Genomic DNA, 17,433 nt, shown 5'->3' with positions numbered 1-17,433 from the left:
TACTCACGTATTTTCCTGTGCTTAATCTTTACAATTCCTGGTAGTTTTCGTATTCTGACATAGCTTTGCAGTGTGAACAGGAAGTGTGAGGTGGTGGCGGCCCTCCCCTTGTACCTTTCACAGCGTCAGAAATGCAGAGGGTGATCACTGTTTTTGTTTGTTAAACTTTATTGCTATTGCCCGTCGTTCCCCAGAGGCATTCTGGGGGAAATTGTTTCTCTCTGACACCTCCTTGTGGAAGTCACACCTTCCTTTAGGCACACACAAAAATTACTCCATTTGAAAATGTCAAGAAGGTAATTTAAAGGACTTTAAAATAAAACTTAAAGCCTGCCACCTATTGTGTTGTTGGCACGAGACCTTATACAAGTGGCTAAAAACTGCAATAATAAGACTAACAGTCTTTTTAAAAAGTGACTTTGAACTATGAAAGGTCAAACTAACAGAAATCAAATCCCACGGTTGCGGGGAGGAACGCAGTTACAGCGGTGGAGCCGGTGGCCGGAGGCAGTCGGAGTGCAGGGCGCTGAGACCTTTCTGGAGGAGCCCCGCCAGCCTGATGCAGTTTTGCGACTATTTTTGAAAAGCGATGACCCAGGAGGTATTCCGGACTCACACGAATGAGCACGGAGTCCTGGGTGCTCCCCTCATAAAACATGTGGGCACAGAGGGCTGCAAGTGAAATGATGACACCATTTTTTGGTAAAATCTGATACATTTAATTTTGCATAATAGTGATTTATTATGTGTTAATATTTCAAAACTATCCGTCCACGTGACAAGCCCCACAGCACAGCGCCTACAGGCAGGTTTTGGCCCCGAAGACCAGGCTGCTGTTGCAGTGCAGGCAGTGCGTCCCGTCGCTGGGGTTGTAGGAGCCGGGGCTGCAGATCACTGTGGAGAGAACAAGGGTGAGAGCGTGTCCCCGCGCACGAGGGCCACTTCCTAAGATGCCTTGTACTTGAACACGTCATTGGTTTTTAACTGTGTAACACGCACAGAACATACGATGTGCCATCTGGCCATTCTTGTGTGTGGCCCAGGAGTGTTAAGTACCTTGCCCTGCTGCACAACTATCTCCAGATGTTTCCACTGGGGAAAGCTGCAGCTCCTGCCCCTCACACTCCCCCTCTTCCCCTCCCAGCTCTGCAGCCCCCATCTTGCTCCTTGTTTCTGTAAAGTCTGACACTCGAAAGACTTCATACAAGTGAAGAGTCTTAACCTTTTCCTCCGATCCGCCTGAGACTAAGACTGTGAGCTACAATAGTCTTACTGGTCACATAATGTTGAGTTTAAAGGTTGCTTGGGCCGTCCTGTAAGTTACAGCAGAAGCCACGGAGGTTAGGACCGTGGGTGGACCGAATGTGACTGGTATTGCCCACAACAGCCATGACTTAGAGGCTAAAGACAGCCAATATGGAAGGATATGTACCGCATTTCTAACAGTATCTCAATTCAAGCCTATGTATCAATTGCTAAATGTGTAATTTTGAAAAAAAAAATTACTTAGCCTAACTGGAGTTGGATCATCCCAATATAAGAATAACATATATCATATCGTGAATGTGTTACCAGCTACTCTGCATCAGAGAAAGTAAAGAAGGTAGAAAAAACAAGGATTTAGACCGGAAAGCATCCGGTGTCACTAACCGCTCACTGCCCACTCCTCCCACTGGGCGGAGGCGGCGGCAGTCCTGTGACACCCCCTCCCCCTCAACTGGCGGGTCTGATCCTCACCCTCCTTCTGCCCCTGCACCTGAGGCCACCAGGGCCCGCCAAGGCCTGGAGGCCGGGATCCTGGCCTCAGAGAAGACCCTTTCCCGCACCATGATGCGAAAACGCACGGCATTGTTTGGATCTGGGCCAGATGCTATTTTTTAACCTCATAGCTTTCTTTTTAACACATATTTTTTCAAACTGCAAAATATTTAAACTGTTATTCAGAGAAATAATTTCCCATTCTCGGTTCCACGGAGTTCTTCAAGTATTAACAGGCATTTTATTTGGGGAATAATACTTCAGATGGAAAAAATACTGGCTGAACAGTTAGCTAGATTTATTTCCTGCAGTAATAAGGGTGTTGAGGTGGCCACACATGAGGTAAACTCTACTGCTGTCATGCCATGCTTCCAGAGGCCTGTGCCCATGGCCCGCCTTCTCACACACACGTGGAAACGCACCGAGAGGGGCACGTCTCCCGAGGCCACGGGAGGCGGCACCGGGACACAGCAGCTCCCCCCCTATCAGCTGTGTACTGACTGCTTTCAGAGCGGACGAAACTGCCTAAGCCGGTCCATGTAATGGCACCGCGGGGCGGGGCGGGGGGGGCGGGGGGGCTGCAGATGCAAATGGCTCTCTCTCCAAGTGAACAGCCTAACGCACTTTGTCCTCTTTTAAGTGGTTGAGGAAGATACTAAAATGTTATTAAAGCACAAAATTAGTGGAAGAGGCCCATGGCGTGGTTCCCATGACCTGACGTTCTGTGAGTGCAGAGCCAGGGAGGCCATAGGTCATCGGCGGTGAAGGGACGCGGAGGGGGACAATGGGAGGATCTGGATGAAGCTCCTGTGTGACACTATGATGGTGGGTCATGTCACTGGACATTTGTCCAAAACCCCAAAAATGTACAGCGGCCAGAGCGGCTCAGACCCTCTGGCGCCAGGATCCAATCGGGGAACAGCTGGTAACGAAGCCGTTCCCGTGCTTCTTCCAGAGAGAGAAGGGGAATGGTCCCTAGTCCAGCCCACACACGTGCACTCATCAGGAGTGGATGCTAAAGGAGAGGTGACTGGACTCTTTTTCGGGTAAAGAACTCTGACTCGTAACTACTGTTCCCCCCCACCCCCCACCCCCACTCCCCACCCCTGCCCAGCACGCCTCACCCTCTTTGCTGTATTAACCCCTCGGCAGAAATCCAGCCTTTTCTCTTTTATATCCTCAGACTCACAGTCTTTTCAAACACTGTTTCCGATAAACTAAGAAATGACTACGTTGGTAAAACACACGCCAGTGGTCACTTAGGCATAACGAGCAGAAGCGCATGCTCATGAACCAGGCAGGGAGCACAGGCCAGGACCTACCGCAGCACTCGGGGCATTTTGGATGCTTCGCAGCACTGATTCCGTACCCGGGGAAGCAGCGGTTAATCCACACCATCTGCAGCGTGTCTTCAATATAGTATATCTGAGGCAATGGACTGGCACGTCGGCCGAGAACTTCTACTTGTTGACTAAAAAACCTCTCTATGAGATTTTTAGCCTAAAACAGAAATACAACGTGAAAAACCATTTTCATAAATAAGTGTGATTTAGATACATAAGGCTGCTATGGATGTAGAAGCAGGGGAGCCCACATTCTTGAGGTTCTCTTTCTTTTCTTTGCATTCATAGGACGTAGATAATACGTGAAAATTAAAGAATGGCAACTGCAGACCTCAACTACTTCCAAACGCCCTTCCGAACACAACCCAGAGAAACCACTGGACACACACCCACACATTTTGGTCGCTTGGGGTTTTGAATGATATGTGGATGGGCCTATGAGCGAAATCAAGACTTGTCTATGAAATTAAATGTCCTCCAGGAAATGCACTCAAACAACCCAACGCACTGCAAGCAACGGCTTTGAGCATCTTTCACGGGGGTATGTCCTGAGGCAGCCCCTGCACGCTCCACCAACAAAAATCAGGTTTAAACATGTCACAACTTCCAGTTTTGTGACCCCAAAAATTAAATTTACAAGACAATCACCGCATCATTGTGACCCATAATTAATCACATTTTTGTCTGTAATAATTATTCTGGATTGACTAATAAAATTAACAAGAGGCATATACTCTTCAATGACTGGCCATTTTACCTGTTGAAGCAAGAGGTGTGGCCATGGAGGCAAACCCTCTGCGAGCCAGTGGCTTCTGCTGGGTTCTCACCAGCTAGCTTCCCCTCTGACCTAGTCAGGAGCTGGGTGAACGGCTCTCGCTGACCTACAACCACTAACGGTGCACCTCACACACCACACAAGGTATATTCCTTCCATAAAAATGTCTGTAAGTAATTATTAAAATGCTTTCCATACACTTCTTTCAACACATATATAATTCTAATTCCATTACTCAATTATTACCTTTTTATAGTTTAAATGGTTTTCTTGAACTTTTAATAAATTCAGGTGAATTTGTTGATACTTACTTGGTAAAACATAAATTTTATTTAAGAAAGTGCTTAAGAATTAATTAGAGATAGAAACATGGTATCTAATTAACTATGCTTAATTGCCAAACTCGATTAAAAGTGTCAGGAAACACTTAGCTTCCTAACACAGCATCCAGTAAGTAAATAATAAATATCAATGAAACAAACCTCACAAAACCCGATGGGAATTAAAAAGACCATGTAAACCAGATGCCTATTTCTTATGTTCCCTCTAGGGAAACAGTAAGGACAGAATATAGATGGAAGGGGGGGAAGAGGTACAAGAAGGTATAGGGGAGGTAAATGGTGATGGAAGGAGACTTGACTTGGGGCGAACAACAATACAATATACAGATGATAGATTATAGAATTGTACACCTGAAGCCTGTTATTTTATTAACCAATGTCACCCCAATATACTCAATAAAAACATATACTTTAAAAAATAAATGACTAAAAAGAAATCATCCCCTTTTTAAGTGTAATTCCTACACCTTAAATGGGAAAGTTTTACAATCATCATAATATAAATAATTTAATATTCCAAATATTTAAAAATAATTTTATAAAGTATATATGGTCATTTAGAATACTTAGAGATAGGAAAATATCTGAGTTTACTGAGCATGACAATATATTGAGTATAATGTAAAAGAAACAAGTAAATTAAATTGCTGCTGGAAGTTAAAGCGTAATTTTTATCTTAAGCCAAATAAATGGGAATCATCTTAATGTAATCAGAATGTTAAATTTCAAAGTATTTCATCAAAATGTTGCAAACTCTTGGCATTTACTACCTCATGAAGTGTTATTATCACTGCTGAATTCCCTCAGTGTGTGTGGGGACTGATTTGCTTCACGAGGAGCTAAGATGCTTGCTTACGCCTTACGCACCGGGCATGCGCATTTCTTTGCTTATTCCCAGCCTCACACATACCTTAGACAGCTGTCTGGAATAGTCACAAGTATTGTCGTCACATGGCTTGGGTTCTTTTTCAGTATCTATACATGAAACTGGGAAAACACAGTACATTTGATCATGGATCTAATATATTATATCGTAATATTTCCAGCTTGTAGCTAAATGTCATAACAGACATTCCTTATACTAAATTCCATTCTAAAGTAAAATATCGTAGCAAGGTTTCAGTTATGTGAGCTCAAACTTTTCACTAAGTACATAAATCAGGAGGTTATTATTTGGGGGGTCCTAGAACTAAGTCAAAGTAGAGAACATGAACATAGTCAGATTCTAGCATCTCCATGTGAAAACACTGCTGGTAATTCACAGGTCTCAACACTGGCTTCCTGTTCTCAAGTTGTATTCTTTAGAGAATTGTATATCCTTACCTGCAAATTTAAAAAACAATTCATTTTGAAAACCAGCTTTTTGCATTTTAACATGATGGCATTCAGACTTCTGTAAGGAAACTTCACACTTAATGTCATGAACCAGTTTGCTTAAAATCTGGAGAAGTTTATTCTCAAAAGAAATGTTGTAGATACTATTGCAAGGAGCTGAATGGTATCGAGCTGTGAACTGGTAATAAAAGCGAGGCTCACGATACGCTGCGAAAAAATGAACAGAGAGCAACACACAATAGTTACTGACGCAATTCCAATATATTGCCACTACTCAAGAGCAATCATTGCATGGAATAAAGCCATTATATGTATCAATTTAATAAGCAATTTATCTAAACATCACTGACAAATGCTATAATAGGCACTTTGCAAATAGTAACTCATTTAAATTTCCTAACATCATTTAAGATTGGAATTATTTTTACTTTCATCTTGAGAAATTTAGGGATAAACAGACTGTCTACACAAACAGCCCTGAAGGAAGATGATCTGCCCTCCCCGTGACCTCCTCACACAGGACTGTGTGAAAGAGAGGGAGGCAGGAATTCCTCTTGAACTGAAAGAGTAAAAGTAACACAATCCCTTTAACACAAACATGTTATAATCGTTAAATATTTGAAAACACAAAGACATGATAAACGCACGTAGGCGCCCTCCTCACCGTACACAATGAACTTGAGCTGGACGTTTTTAACCGCCTCCTCCACGGTAGGTTTGTACTCCAGGAAGCACGTGTAAGCGCCAGTCATACTCTCCTCAAAGTCCTGGAACACAAGGCTCCCTGTGGTGGTGATGTGTGTGGTGCTGTTTTCTAATAAAGAAATAAGATGTAGTCGTTTCTTAAATTACATGAGATTAAGATAAAATAACAACATATCTTCTAAACAAAGTAAAGCCATCACCATTTATCCACAGGATCATTCAAAGGAGTGGAGGGCAGAACGTGTGGTTGCATCTGGTGTTTGTTGACGGCAGGTGCCAGGGTGACCGTGGTGTCAAAATGTCACTAACCTCAGCGCATCAGCTGTGTGGCTGCCTGAGTGGCAAGAGACGAATTCTACAAGGACCAGTTTCTAACTGGGCACCAGAGCGGGGCATTCTCAGACACCTGTTCAGATGTACGTACATGCAGCTGTTTCCAGGTGTGAAGTGCAGACTATGGCTGTGCCTACTGCAAAGGCTGCTGCAACACTCAGTGATTTGTCATGTCCAACTGCTTAGACCTGCAGCTAGCACACGGCAAATATAGTATGTCTGTAATTTTTATAAATTCAAAATAAAAATGTGAAAACATACTCTTGCAAAATACATACACGTATATTTATACATAATATGTATTTGAATGTGTGCCTTTACTAGTGTATATGTGGTAAATGCACAGAGAAAAGCTAAGAAGCAATATTGTAAAAGTTCAGGGTAGTGTTTACTTGATAGAGGGGTTGGGAAAAGACTAAGGGAATTTTTAAAGCCACTTACTAAGAGGTTAAACTGTAAATCTTGACTTGCACAGCAGGCTCATATGTGTTTGTTTTATCATGCTTCATAACTTGCATGTATCTTATACACACATGTATATATCAGATGCTTCATAGTAAGGTACAGCGGAGATCATTCAACTATATAAAATATCAAAACATGCTACAAAACAAACATTTCCCATGACTGCTTCTTTAGCAAGTCTTTGTATGAATATGTTCCTCTTCCTCTATCCAAGGTGACAACGTAAATCTGTGTGTTTTCATCCGCAAGCACCATATCAATATACTAATAAGGTGAAGGAAGGAAGGAAAAGAGGGAGGGAGAGAGGGCGGAAAAAAGAAGGAAGGAATGAAGGGGGACAGAGCACTAAAGAAAAACTTCTTCAGGAGATGTGCAAAAATGATTAAGTGCTTCATTGAACAGACCTTCAAGATGAAAATTCATTCATCTGAATTTTCAAGGCTGAAAAGAACAGAGCTAAGCTCATCTACACGTTTGAATTGCACTGCAAAAATAAATTGGCTTTTAGCAAATGAAACATTAGAATAAAAATAAGATCTGCATTTCCAAATCACTAAATAAGAAGTTGAATGGAGAAAATGCGGATGAATCAGTCATACCAACAGTAACTGCCCCGTGGGAAAAGTACCTGCATGAGAATTAGATCTTGTTTCTCAAAAATGTGAAAAATGCAAGGCTACCATTCAGATGTATCTTGAGCCCAACTTTTCCTCTGGATCTATATGCAAATGCTAAGTGACTCTCTTATAAGCACTTTAAAGGCATGTTTTTGATATAATATATTCAATGTTAAATTTAGTCATTTAAAAATATTTGATAATAATATTTAAATTAAAATCAAATATCCATATTGTCAGGATTTTGGTCAGAAGGAAATATAAAATCAAAGGTATAAAACTGTAACTACTATTAAAATCCTGAATTGCCCTGGTGTAGGGCCATAGACATCAAGCAAAATCATACTTACAAGTAAGTCTATGGCTCAAAGTGTTCATTTGTATTTTTAACAAAAACTCGAATCCTATTTACTTCTGCATACAGACTATGAGTTACTAACATGAGTCTGGTTGAGGTAACCAAATGATTTTATGAACTTTAAAATAAAGGAACACCTTTTGGAATATAGATGCTTAGAGAACTTCCCAAACAGTTATGCCTGTATCTAAAATTAAGGCCTGGGAAAAGTGGGCACACCATCCACACCGTTGGATCACAACTCCCAAAGGAAACCACAGGAAAAAGAAGTGCGGAAACAGATAAATGAACATGAGACACAGATGTTCTTTTGCTCTTGTGTATCTCAGACATGTCGGTTCACTGTCGCCAGCGGAAACCAAGGCCTACCTGAGATAATCTTCCCCTTGGGCCCGTGCCACTGGAACGAGGGGTCGATCAGCTCGGTATTCCGCAGCCTTTGGGTTACACATAGCACGTGTGGACTTTTTTGATGGACCATGACATATACCTTCACTGAAATACAATATTAAAATGTTCCAATAACATTTCGTGCTTTCATATTTGCAGTTTGGATTACATGTTTTCATAAGTTTTGTTTGGATTATTGTTATTACTTCATAAGGACTGAATTTCATTGCATCCCAGGTAACTAACACTAAAAATGTACACATACATTACTTGTGTGTGGGTATCTCAATCTGAGCATAATGCACTGGTCTTACTTATAAAGTGTGAAGATGATTCTATATCTGCACTTGGTCTTTTTTGTGAAGAAAGCCCTGCCTGCATGATGGGACTTCCAGTCCCGACACCTGCGAGGCAGCACATTCCTGTTGTTTAATCCACCCCTAGGACACTAATGTGCTGCTAAGAGCTGAGCGTGCTAGCATTCTGACTTGCCCTACTCCCAGCTCCCCTCTCCAGCTGTGCAAGAGAGAAGCAACTCATCACATACGTGCGATCCTCAATAAAATTAGTAGCTCATTTCTCATCTGAAACCATATGAAATAGGAAGTCTGAGTAGACCTAAAACAAAGTGTTTGCATTTGTAATAAAAAAAAATCCCACAAAGTCCAACCCCAGATAAATTCACTGGTGAATTTTTCCAAACAAAATTACTTTTCCAAGCAGAATTAATTAACAATAGCTCCCAAACTCTTCCAAAAAATAGACTATGAAGGAACACATCCCACCTAATAAAGTCACTATTATCCTAAGATCAGACTAATACTACCCAAGAAAACTATACATTTCCCTCATGAATATAGACATAAAAATCCTTAAAATGTTAGCAACCAGATCCAGCAACATAAAAAGGGATTATACATCTTTATCAATTGCTTTTTACCCCAGGAATGCAAGGTTAGATCAAAATACAAAAATCATTCAATACCATGTCACATTAGTAGAATAAAGGACCAAACTCCATTATCATCTCAATATATGCAAAACAAGGATGTGACCAAATGCAACGCCCTTTCACACGAATGCTTTATGCAGTTAACAAACCAGGGACAAAGGGAACTTGTCTCAGTCTGACAAAGGGCATCTACAAAGAGCTCACGGCCAACACTGTACTCAGGAGTGAAAGACTTCAGTCTTTCCCTCCCCCTAAGATTAGGGATGGGATTAAGGCATCTGCTATCTTCAATTCTGAACTGGAGGAAGTTTTAGCTGGAGCAACTGACACAAGAAGAAACACATCCAGATTGGGAAGGAAGAAATAAAACTACTTCTATTTGCAAATTATGTGGTGTTTTATATACAGAAAATCCTAAAGATTAACTCCACCCCACACACACCCACACTAAAAAATAAAGCTAATAAGTGAGTCAGTAAGGTGGCAAGGTGACAGGATGCAACATTAGTTTGCAAAACTCAATTGTATATCTATACAATAGGAATGACGAATCCAAAAAGTAAATTAAGAAAACCATTCCATTTAAATTAGCATCAAAAAATAAAATGTTTAGGAATAGATTTAACAAAAGAAGTATAAGACTTGTACACGGACAACCATAATATCACTGAGGGAAATTAAAGAAGACCTAAATAAATGGAAAAATAATCCATGTTTATGAACTGGCAGACTTACCACCTGTTAAGTGGTAATACTCCCAAAGTTGATCTACATATTTAATGCAACCCCTATTAAAATCCCAATGGTCTTTTTTTGCATAAATTGACAAGTTAATTCTAGAACTAATATCAACTTGCAAGGGATCCAGAATAGTCAAAACAATCTTAAAAGTAACAAATTTGAAGGAACCAACCTTAATGATTTGAAACTTACTATAAAGCAAGAGTAATGGAGAGAGTATAGTCCTGGCCTAAAAATAGACATAGATAAATGGAAAAGAATTGAGAAAAAACAGCAACAAAGCACACATCTATGGTAAACTGCTTTCCAACAAGAGCATCAAGACAGTTCAATCAAGAATGAGAAAGCTCTTCCACAACTGGAATTAGAACAACTGGATATCCACATGGAGGAGGAGGGAACTGGAAGCAGATGCTCACAGAGAAGCTGGCCCAGGACGATCACAGCATCATTCCTCACAGCCAGCGAGGGGAAGCCACCCACATATCCACAGGTGACACTGCAAGTGGCATATCCCACATGGGATCTCACAGCCACAGAAAGGGATGAAGGACCGACGCACTCCATAGTATGAACGGACCTGGAAATCACTGTACTGTGAAGGAAGCCAGGCACCACATGCCACCTGGTGTACCAGCCCACTCGTATGAAACGTGCAGAGCAGGCACATTCACGGCGACAGAAGGTGGGTCAGTGCTTGAAAGGGGCTGGAATGTGGTCACTTAATGGGTATGGCATTTCTTTATGGAACAATGAAATGTGAGATTACATCGTGTCCATGGTTGCACAAACTTGTTAATATACTAAAAACCACTGCATTGTATGCTTTAAAGGAGGAATTTTAAGGCATGTGAGTTTACCTCAATAAGAAAATATACAAAAAATTTTACTTGCTATATCTTACATGGCTACTGCAAAATATTATGAATCCAAAATCTTTATGATATATAGATCTCGTTTGAAAAAAGCTTTACTATATTTGAACTATATACACTTAATAATATGGGAGTTATTGTATAATAACAAGAAAACACTATAGGCAACTTTAATTACATAACTTTTAGAAAGAACTATTTTTTGCACACGTAAGCAGTTACATAATTAGACTTGGGTGAATCTAACTATATGGAAACAACTATAACCCACTGTCCCAGAAGGAAAAGGGCCTTAGGAGACTAGGGTCATTGAAGAACATGAGCCTTTTGGACAAGATTGATAAAATACAAACAAATGCTAATTACTTTCTAAAAATTACTGAATATCTATCTATTAATACCTGGATAATTTGGTGATCCCACTATTTTCAGTGAATCTTGGGTCAAGCTAAAACCTCTTGGTAATCGAATCAAATATCCAACTATCAAAAAAAAAAAGAAAGAAATGAGCAATAATCTTCCTGAGAAATTCCAACATATTCAAGTAGTACTTTATCATAGTACTAGAGGCCCAGTGCATGGAAATTCGTGCAATAGGGGTGTCCCTGAGCCCGGCCTGCACCCTCTTGCAGACCAGGAGCCCTTGGGGGATATCTGACGCAGGGAGCAGGCCTAAGCTGCAGTCTCGCCTCCCTCTGCAGGAGGCAACCTGCGGGCCGACAGGGGGACGGCACCGGCCCCCCTCCCCATCACTCCGCCGCCACCACCCCCCGCCCCGATCACCATCCCCTCCCTCTGCCCGCTGGCACCTGCCTTGGCTGGCCTGGTGCCGCTCACTCACCAGCCCTGCCCCCCGCCAACTGGTCGTTCTGCCATTCAGTCGATTTGCATATTAGGCTTTACTATATAGGATACTTGATCTTGGTTGAAGGGGCAAGCCATAAATCAGTCCCTTGACACCTGGCACCCATCAAGTCTTCTGCCCTTACATGCTCCAATAAAATGAATGTGTCCGCTGCTGCCCCTATTGTATCTTGCCTCCGGCTTTCACTGCATCCACTTAGAATACATTCCTCATTTGTAAGAGTCCAAATCTGGCATCCTCAAGGCGCAGGTCCCATGTCTCTCCTCCTTCAGACCTTCGGTTTGTGTCACTTCTAACCTCCCACAGTACACCATCAGCACCCTTCTGACAACACCCACTCCGCGTCCTATCACAGTTCTGTGTGCACATACGTAATTTTCCTGCTTAGATTACAAGCTCCACTTCTAATAGGATCAGTATTTATGTCAACTTATCAAAAATCTGTATAAAGTACTATATCTTGCACTTAGTAAATATTAAATAATGAGTGTGAAATATATCCTGATACTCCAGTCATTGTGGAATGAGCAAATGAGATGGACATAATTGTGTGCACAGAACTAGTGGGAGGAACAGTATAAAAATGCTCTAAAGCAGGGGTGGGCAACCTTTTTGTGAGTGCGTGCCAAAATCAGCAAAATCTCTGACTCAAAATTCTTCTGTGTGCCAACCCTAATTTTTTGAGAACATGTTACGCATACTTGATATCTCTTAAGGTATGTATGTGAATAACCTTGAAGAAATAATAAAATTCATTTGAGCGACAAAAATACAGTATATGATAATGAAAAATACATTTATTTTTTAATGTATACATGTACACTGATAGTCCGACAGAAAACTTTATGACTCCATTTGATATTATCAGTGGGACTTTTGCTGCTGCATCACTGATGACAGAGATTTTACATCAGGTTTTTATTTCGTGACCTTCATAGATATGCACGAGCTACTACTTTCATCCGTCAGGCTACTCCTATTATGAGACTTAACAAAATTCATCACTGAGAACAAAGATTCACAAGTTTATGTGGATGAAAACATGGAGAGTAACGATGTTGCAAAGTTTTTTAAACAGAAAAAATTTTCTGGAATGGCATTCCAAGTCCTCAATAGTTCGTTTTCGACACTTCTCTCTGGTACTCCTGTCTCTAATCACTTTTTTCAATGTTTTCCAAGTTAACTCTAAGGTCAATAAATTTCCGCTTCCAAACTGAGCTAATCTGAAATTTAATCAACTGCATTTCAAAGTCAGCCATGTCTATCCATGAAAACATTTGTAAGTTTAGTTCCTCCAGTTTCATGCTGTCTGGAAACCTCATGAATTTTGCTGTCTCTTCCAGTTCTCTGAATTTTGCAAATCTTGAGAAGAACTGCTCAATAGATGACTCGATGATGTTTAAAAACAGCTTTTGAAGGCTTTGACAGTCTTTTCTGTCATCTTTTGGGAGGTCTTTGATGTGCCTCTTGAGGTTTGGGAAATATCTAAATCTCTCACCATCCACATCCCTCTTAAAGACTTCCAGTTTCTTTTCAAAAGCCTTTATGTAACCTAACATAACATCAAGTGTCTTGCCAGTTCCTTGTAATTTAACATTTAAGTCATTCAAATGTTCACAAAAACTGTAAATGGAAGATAAGAGAGGGTTTTGCGTGCCAGCAAAAGTTACTGGCGTGCCATGTTTGGCATGCGTGCCAGGGGTTGCCCACCCCTGCTCTAAAGCATTCCCCAAATTACCTTTAACAGAAAGGGAGTAAGGGAAAAACAGAACGGTCCTCCAAGTCAGAGGACCAAGTTTAAATTGTAGCTGCCACTGGTTGGCCTTAGGAAAGTCACTGTAAACTCTAGGAGTTTCAGTCTTCTCATCTGCAAAATGAGGCTAAGTTCCAGATTTCTGGAGTTGCAGCAGGGTTTGAATGGACGATTGTCTAAGCTATAAAATGCTGTAGCAGTAGCAGTCTTTACTGTCCATAGCGTCGAGGTTAGATATTGCCTGCTTATCACCCTTCTGACGCCCTGTGGTCTGACCTTATTGGATTAAAAGGAGGCACCCCCCCATCACCCCTAGAGTGAGACATGGTCAGATCTGTGTCCGCCATGCCCCCCATCACCCCTAGAGTAACACATGGTCAGATCTGTGTCCACCATGCCCCCCATCACCCCTAGAGTAAGACATGGTCAGATCTGTGTCCACCATGCCCCCCATCACCCCTAGAGTAACACATGGTCAGATCTGTGTCCGCCATGCCCCCCATCACCCCTAGAGTAACACATGGTCAGATCTGTGTCCGCCATGTCCCCACCATCACCCCTAGAGTAAGACATGGTCAGATCTGTGTCTGCCATGTCCCCCCATCACCCCTAGAGTAAGACATGGTGGATCTGTGTCAGCCATGCCCCCCATCACCCCTAGAGTAAGACATGGTGGATCTGTGTCAGCCATGCCCCCCATCACCCCTAGAGTAAGACATGGTGGATCTGTGTCAGCCATGCCCCCCATCACCCCTAGAGTAAGACATGGTGGATCTGTGTCAGCCATGCCCCCCATCACCCCTAGAGTAAGACATGGTGGATCTGTGTCAGCCATGCCCCCCATCACCCCTAGAGTAAGACATGGTGGATCTGTGTCAGCCATGCCCCCCATCACCCCTAGAGTAAGACATGGTGGATCTGTGTCAGCCATGCCCCCCATCACCCCTAGAGTAAGACATGGTGGATCTGTGTCAGCCATGCCCCCCATCACCCCTAGAGTAAGACATGGTGGATCTGTGTCAGCCATGCCCCCCATCACCCCTAGAGTAAGACATGGTGGATCTGTGTCAGCCATGCCCCCCATCACCCCTAGAGTAAGACATGGTGGATCTGTGTCAGCCATGCCCCCCATCACCCCTAGAGTAAGACATGGTGGATCTGTGTCCCCCCGTGCCCCCCATCACCCCTAGAGTAAGACATGGTGGATCTGGGTCAGCCAGGGCCGCGAAGGGCCTGCTCCTACCGGGCAATGAGCAGTGACCGGCTGGTCCCACCTTCCCCAGGAGGATGGTCCCGGGTCCTGGGGCCCCTGCCCTCGTCACCCCTGTGCTCCCCTCCTCCCCCTACCCCCACCCCCACCCCCACAGCCGTCTCCATGCGTGTCCGGGCGGGGCTCCTTCCCGATGGGGCAAATATGCGCATTTCAAACAAGTCCCTCTCGGGCTTGGGGACACTTTTCACTTTAAACACACCCTGCCGCCTGGACACCGCAGGGCCAGGCAAGCCTTCCTAGCGAGGCCCCAGCACCTCTGCTGGAGGGGGGCCGAGGCCGAGGCCGGCATTTGGGCTCAGGGGCCTCCAAGGGGGAGACCACACCCCGGTCCTCCCTGGGCCCACGCCGCCCGCCCACAGGTGGCGCTGCAGGAGCGCGGGACGGCCATGGGCCTGGGGAGCCTCGCCGCAGGTGCGGGTCTATGGAGCGCAGGGCGGGGGCGCAGACTCGCAGCCGAGACGGGAGGGCCCGGCCCTGCGCACACGCCCCAGGCCCGCCCAGCGCCCCGCCTGGGGGCACGTGACCCGGACGCCGGAGCCCCGCCCCCTCACCTGCCGGGGGCGCCCGCAGGAGGAAGGCCGAGAGCAGGAGGACCAGGGCGGCCCGGGGGAGCGGGGAGCCCGAGGCCCGCCGCCGGCCCCGCCGCGCCAGGCCCGGGGCCCAGGCCTCCATCCGCACCCGCCGCCCGCCACCTGCCGACCGTGGACTCCGGCGGTCGTTAGCCAGCCCGCGCCCGCTCGCCCGCCCGCGGCGAACTGGAATGGAGGCCCGCAGAACAATGGCGGCCGGAAGTGCTGGTTGCCACTTCCGGTGGGTGGGGGCGGGGCCGGGCCAACATGGCGGCCGGGCCTCGGTCCGCTGGCCGCGCAGGGGCCTTGGGCGCCAGGCCACCGTGGCCCCGGGAACACGCGGGCCCAGCAGGTTCCGGAGCCGAGGGAGCAGCCCCGACTACAGCCGCCTTCCCGCTGCGACCATTGCTGGGCCCGGAGGCCCCCGGAGGCTGATGGCTGCCGGAGCCTCGAGGCCGGGCCTGCATCACAGGGAGCGGCCTGCGGGTCAGCACCCGGGCGCCGGGGACGGCGGGCCCCGGGAATGGCAGCCACGGTGCTTCCCTGGAGCTTAAGGGGAGGCCAGTAGGACGCACACGCGGTGGGACGGCAAGCAGCCCCCGCCCCTCAGGAGGAGGAGGAGGCCGCGGGAGGAAGAGTGGCCGCCCCGACGGGACATGGTTTCCACGCAGCACCGGCCTGGGAGGGAGGCTTTCCCGCCAGAGCTCACACAGTGTCTGTGGAGCCACCCATCAGCCTAAAAGGGCATTTATAGCCGGGACGTGCGAGAATGATGGCTCTGCTTTCTGCAACTGGGAGGGTCAACTCAATCGGAACAGAGTCGCTAGAAATAACATTTTATTCGGTTGGTGCAAATGCATTCAAGAAGGAAGCCTCCAGCAACTGAAGACAAAATGCCCAAACGACAGTGTGTATTGTCACTTCTCAGAGGAAGAAATGAGGGACCCAGGGTGTCTGCGTTCTAGCTGTTGCTAAGCAACAAGGGCTTTGTTCTGTTTGTGTTTCCTGCCCCGGTTCATTACCGCCCTGTGCGTCCTTTGGTCAAGAGAAAATACCTTCAAAAAGAAAAAAACAAAAACCCTAACTTGTCGACATTTAGAAAGCCAAGTCAATACTGTTACGATAAACTAACCAGTTCTCAACTATTGGAAGTATATGTTTTATTGTTAAGAGAAAGGAGTCATCAGAGACACTGTATTTGCAGCCACCCAATTTTCTAAGAAAAGCTATGGATATACATTCACAGTGCACACCTGGGAAGATAAGTATTTCTGAACGGTCCATTCTTTCAGGAGCAAAGGCGGTTGAGAATGCAGATTACCCACACTACTATAACCTCTTAAGAAGAATGAACATGCCTTTTGTGAAAGGAATTGAGGACAGACATGACTGTGAGAGAACGGAAAAGAAATGCAACCCTGCTTTTCTTAAATTTCACCCTTACCCCCCTTCATTCGTACCAGACTATCATTTACACTATCCTTATCCCCCACCACATGGGCCAGATTACCCATTATTTCCACTCCGTGATGATGTACCCTTAGCTGATCCCTGTTCGGGGTTCATGAGTCCTGGTGGCGACGCTGATTTAAAGCCTGGCATTGGCAGAACCATCCCAACTCTGGTGGATTTGAGTGACGTGAAACCTCAACAACGAGTTCCCAGGCCAGATAGGGGATTTCAAACAACGCTAAAAAGGCAAAAAATTTTATTAGAAGAACTAAAACAAGACAGAAAGTGGAATTCCAGGGCAACTTCAGATTCTGCCATCAGAGCAAGACTTGGAGGTAAATAAAGTGACATTGGCTTTATAATTTTTAAACATTGAAACCAGGGAGAAGGAGCATGGATATAAGATTCATTATTCAGTAGATAATTTAACAAAGTTGTAAAGAACCAAATCAAATCTTATTTTTAAATTATAAATTGTAAGGAAAAAGTAAAAATGATAACCCTTTTATAAATCTATCTGTAAAATAATATTT

At 44.5% G+C, this 17,433-nt stretch overlaps 2 protein-coding genes across 2 annotated transcripts in view; one reads left to right on the top strand and one right to left on the bottom strand.

Moving 5' to 3' along the window:
* Positions 1 to 799: 799 nt before the first annotated feature.
* ZPBP (zona pellucida binding protein) lies at positions 800 to 15,572 on the bottom strand. The gene is made up of 8 exons (XM_070425231.1): positions 15,431 to 15,572; positions 11,390 to 11,470; positions 8,400 to 8,525; positions 6,217 to 6,366; positions 5,541 to 5,759; positions 5,128 to 5,204; positions 3,081 to 3,258; positions 800 to 894 (listed from the first exon to the last, which is right to left on the bottom strand). The coding sequence occupies exons 1-8, from the start codon at positions 15,549 to 15,551 to the stop codon at positions 800 to 802; spliced, it is 1,047 nt and encodes a 348-aa protein (XP_070281332.1). The 5' UTR covers positions 15,552 to 15,572.
* A 1,104-nt stretch (positions 15,573 to 16,676) lies between these two features.
* The window catches only part of SPMIP7 (sperm microtubule inner protein 7), a 36,515-nt gene continuing 35,758 nt past the window's right edge, over positions 16,677 to 17,433 (top strand). Inside the window, exon 1 of the mRNA XM_070425230.1 lies at positions 16,677 to 17,235. Coding sequence (XP_070281331.1) covers positions 16,677 to 17,235 — 559 coding nt within the window. The remainder of the gene's footprint in view (positions 17,236 to 17,433) is intronic.

Source organism: Myotis yumanensis, unplaced genomic scaffold, assembly GCF_028538775.1.
Source record: "Myotis yumanensis isolate MYYU_CA2020_CCGP unplaced genomic scaffold, mMyoYum1.0.hap1 SCAF_9, whole genome shotgun sequence".
NCBI classification, from domain to species: domain Eukaryota; kingdom Metazoa; phylum Chordata; class Mammalia; order Chiroptera; family Vespertilionidae; genus Myotis; species Myotis yumanensis.
Note: the sequence above shows the minus strand (reverse complement) of the source record. Positions and strands in the feature narration are given on the sequence as shown.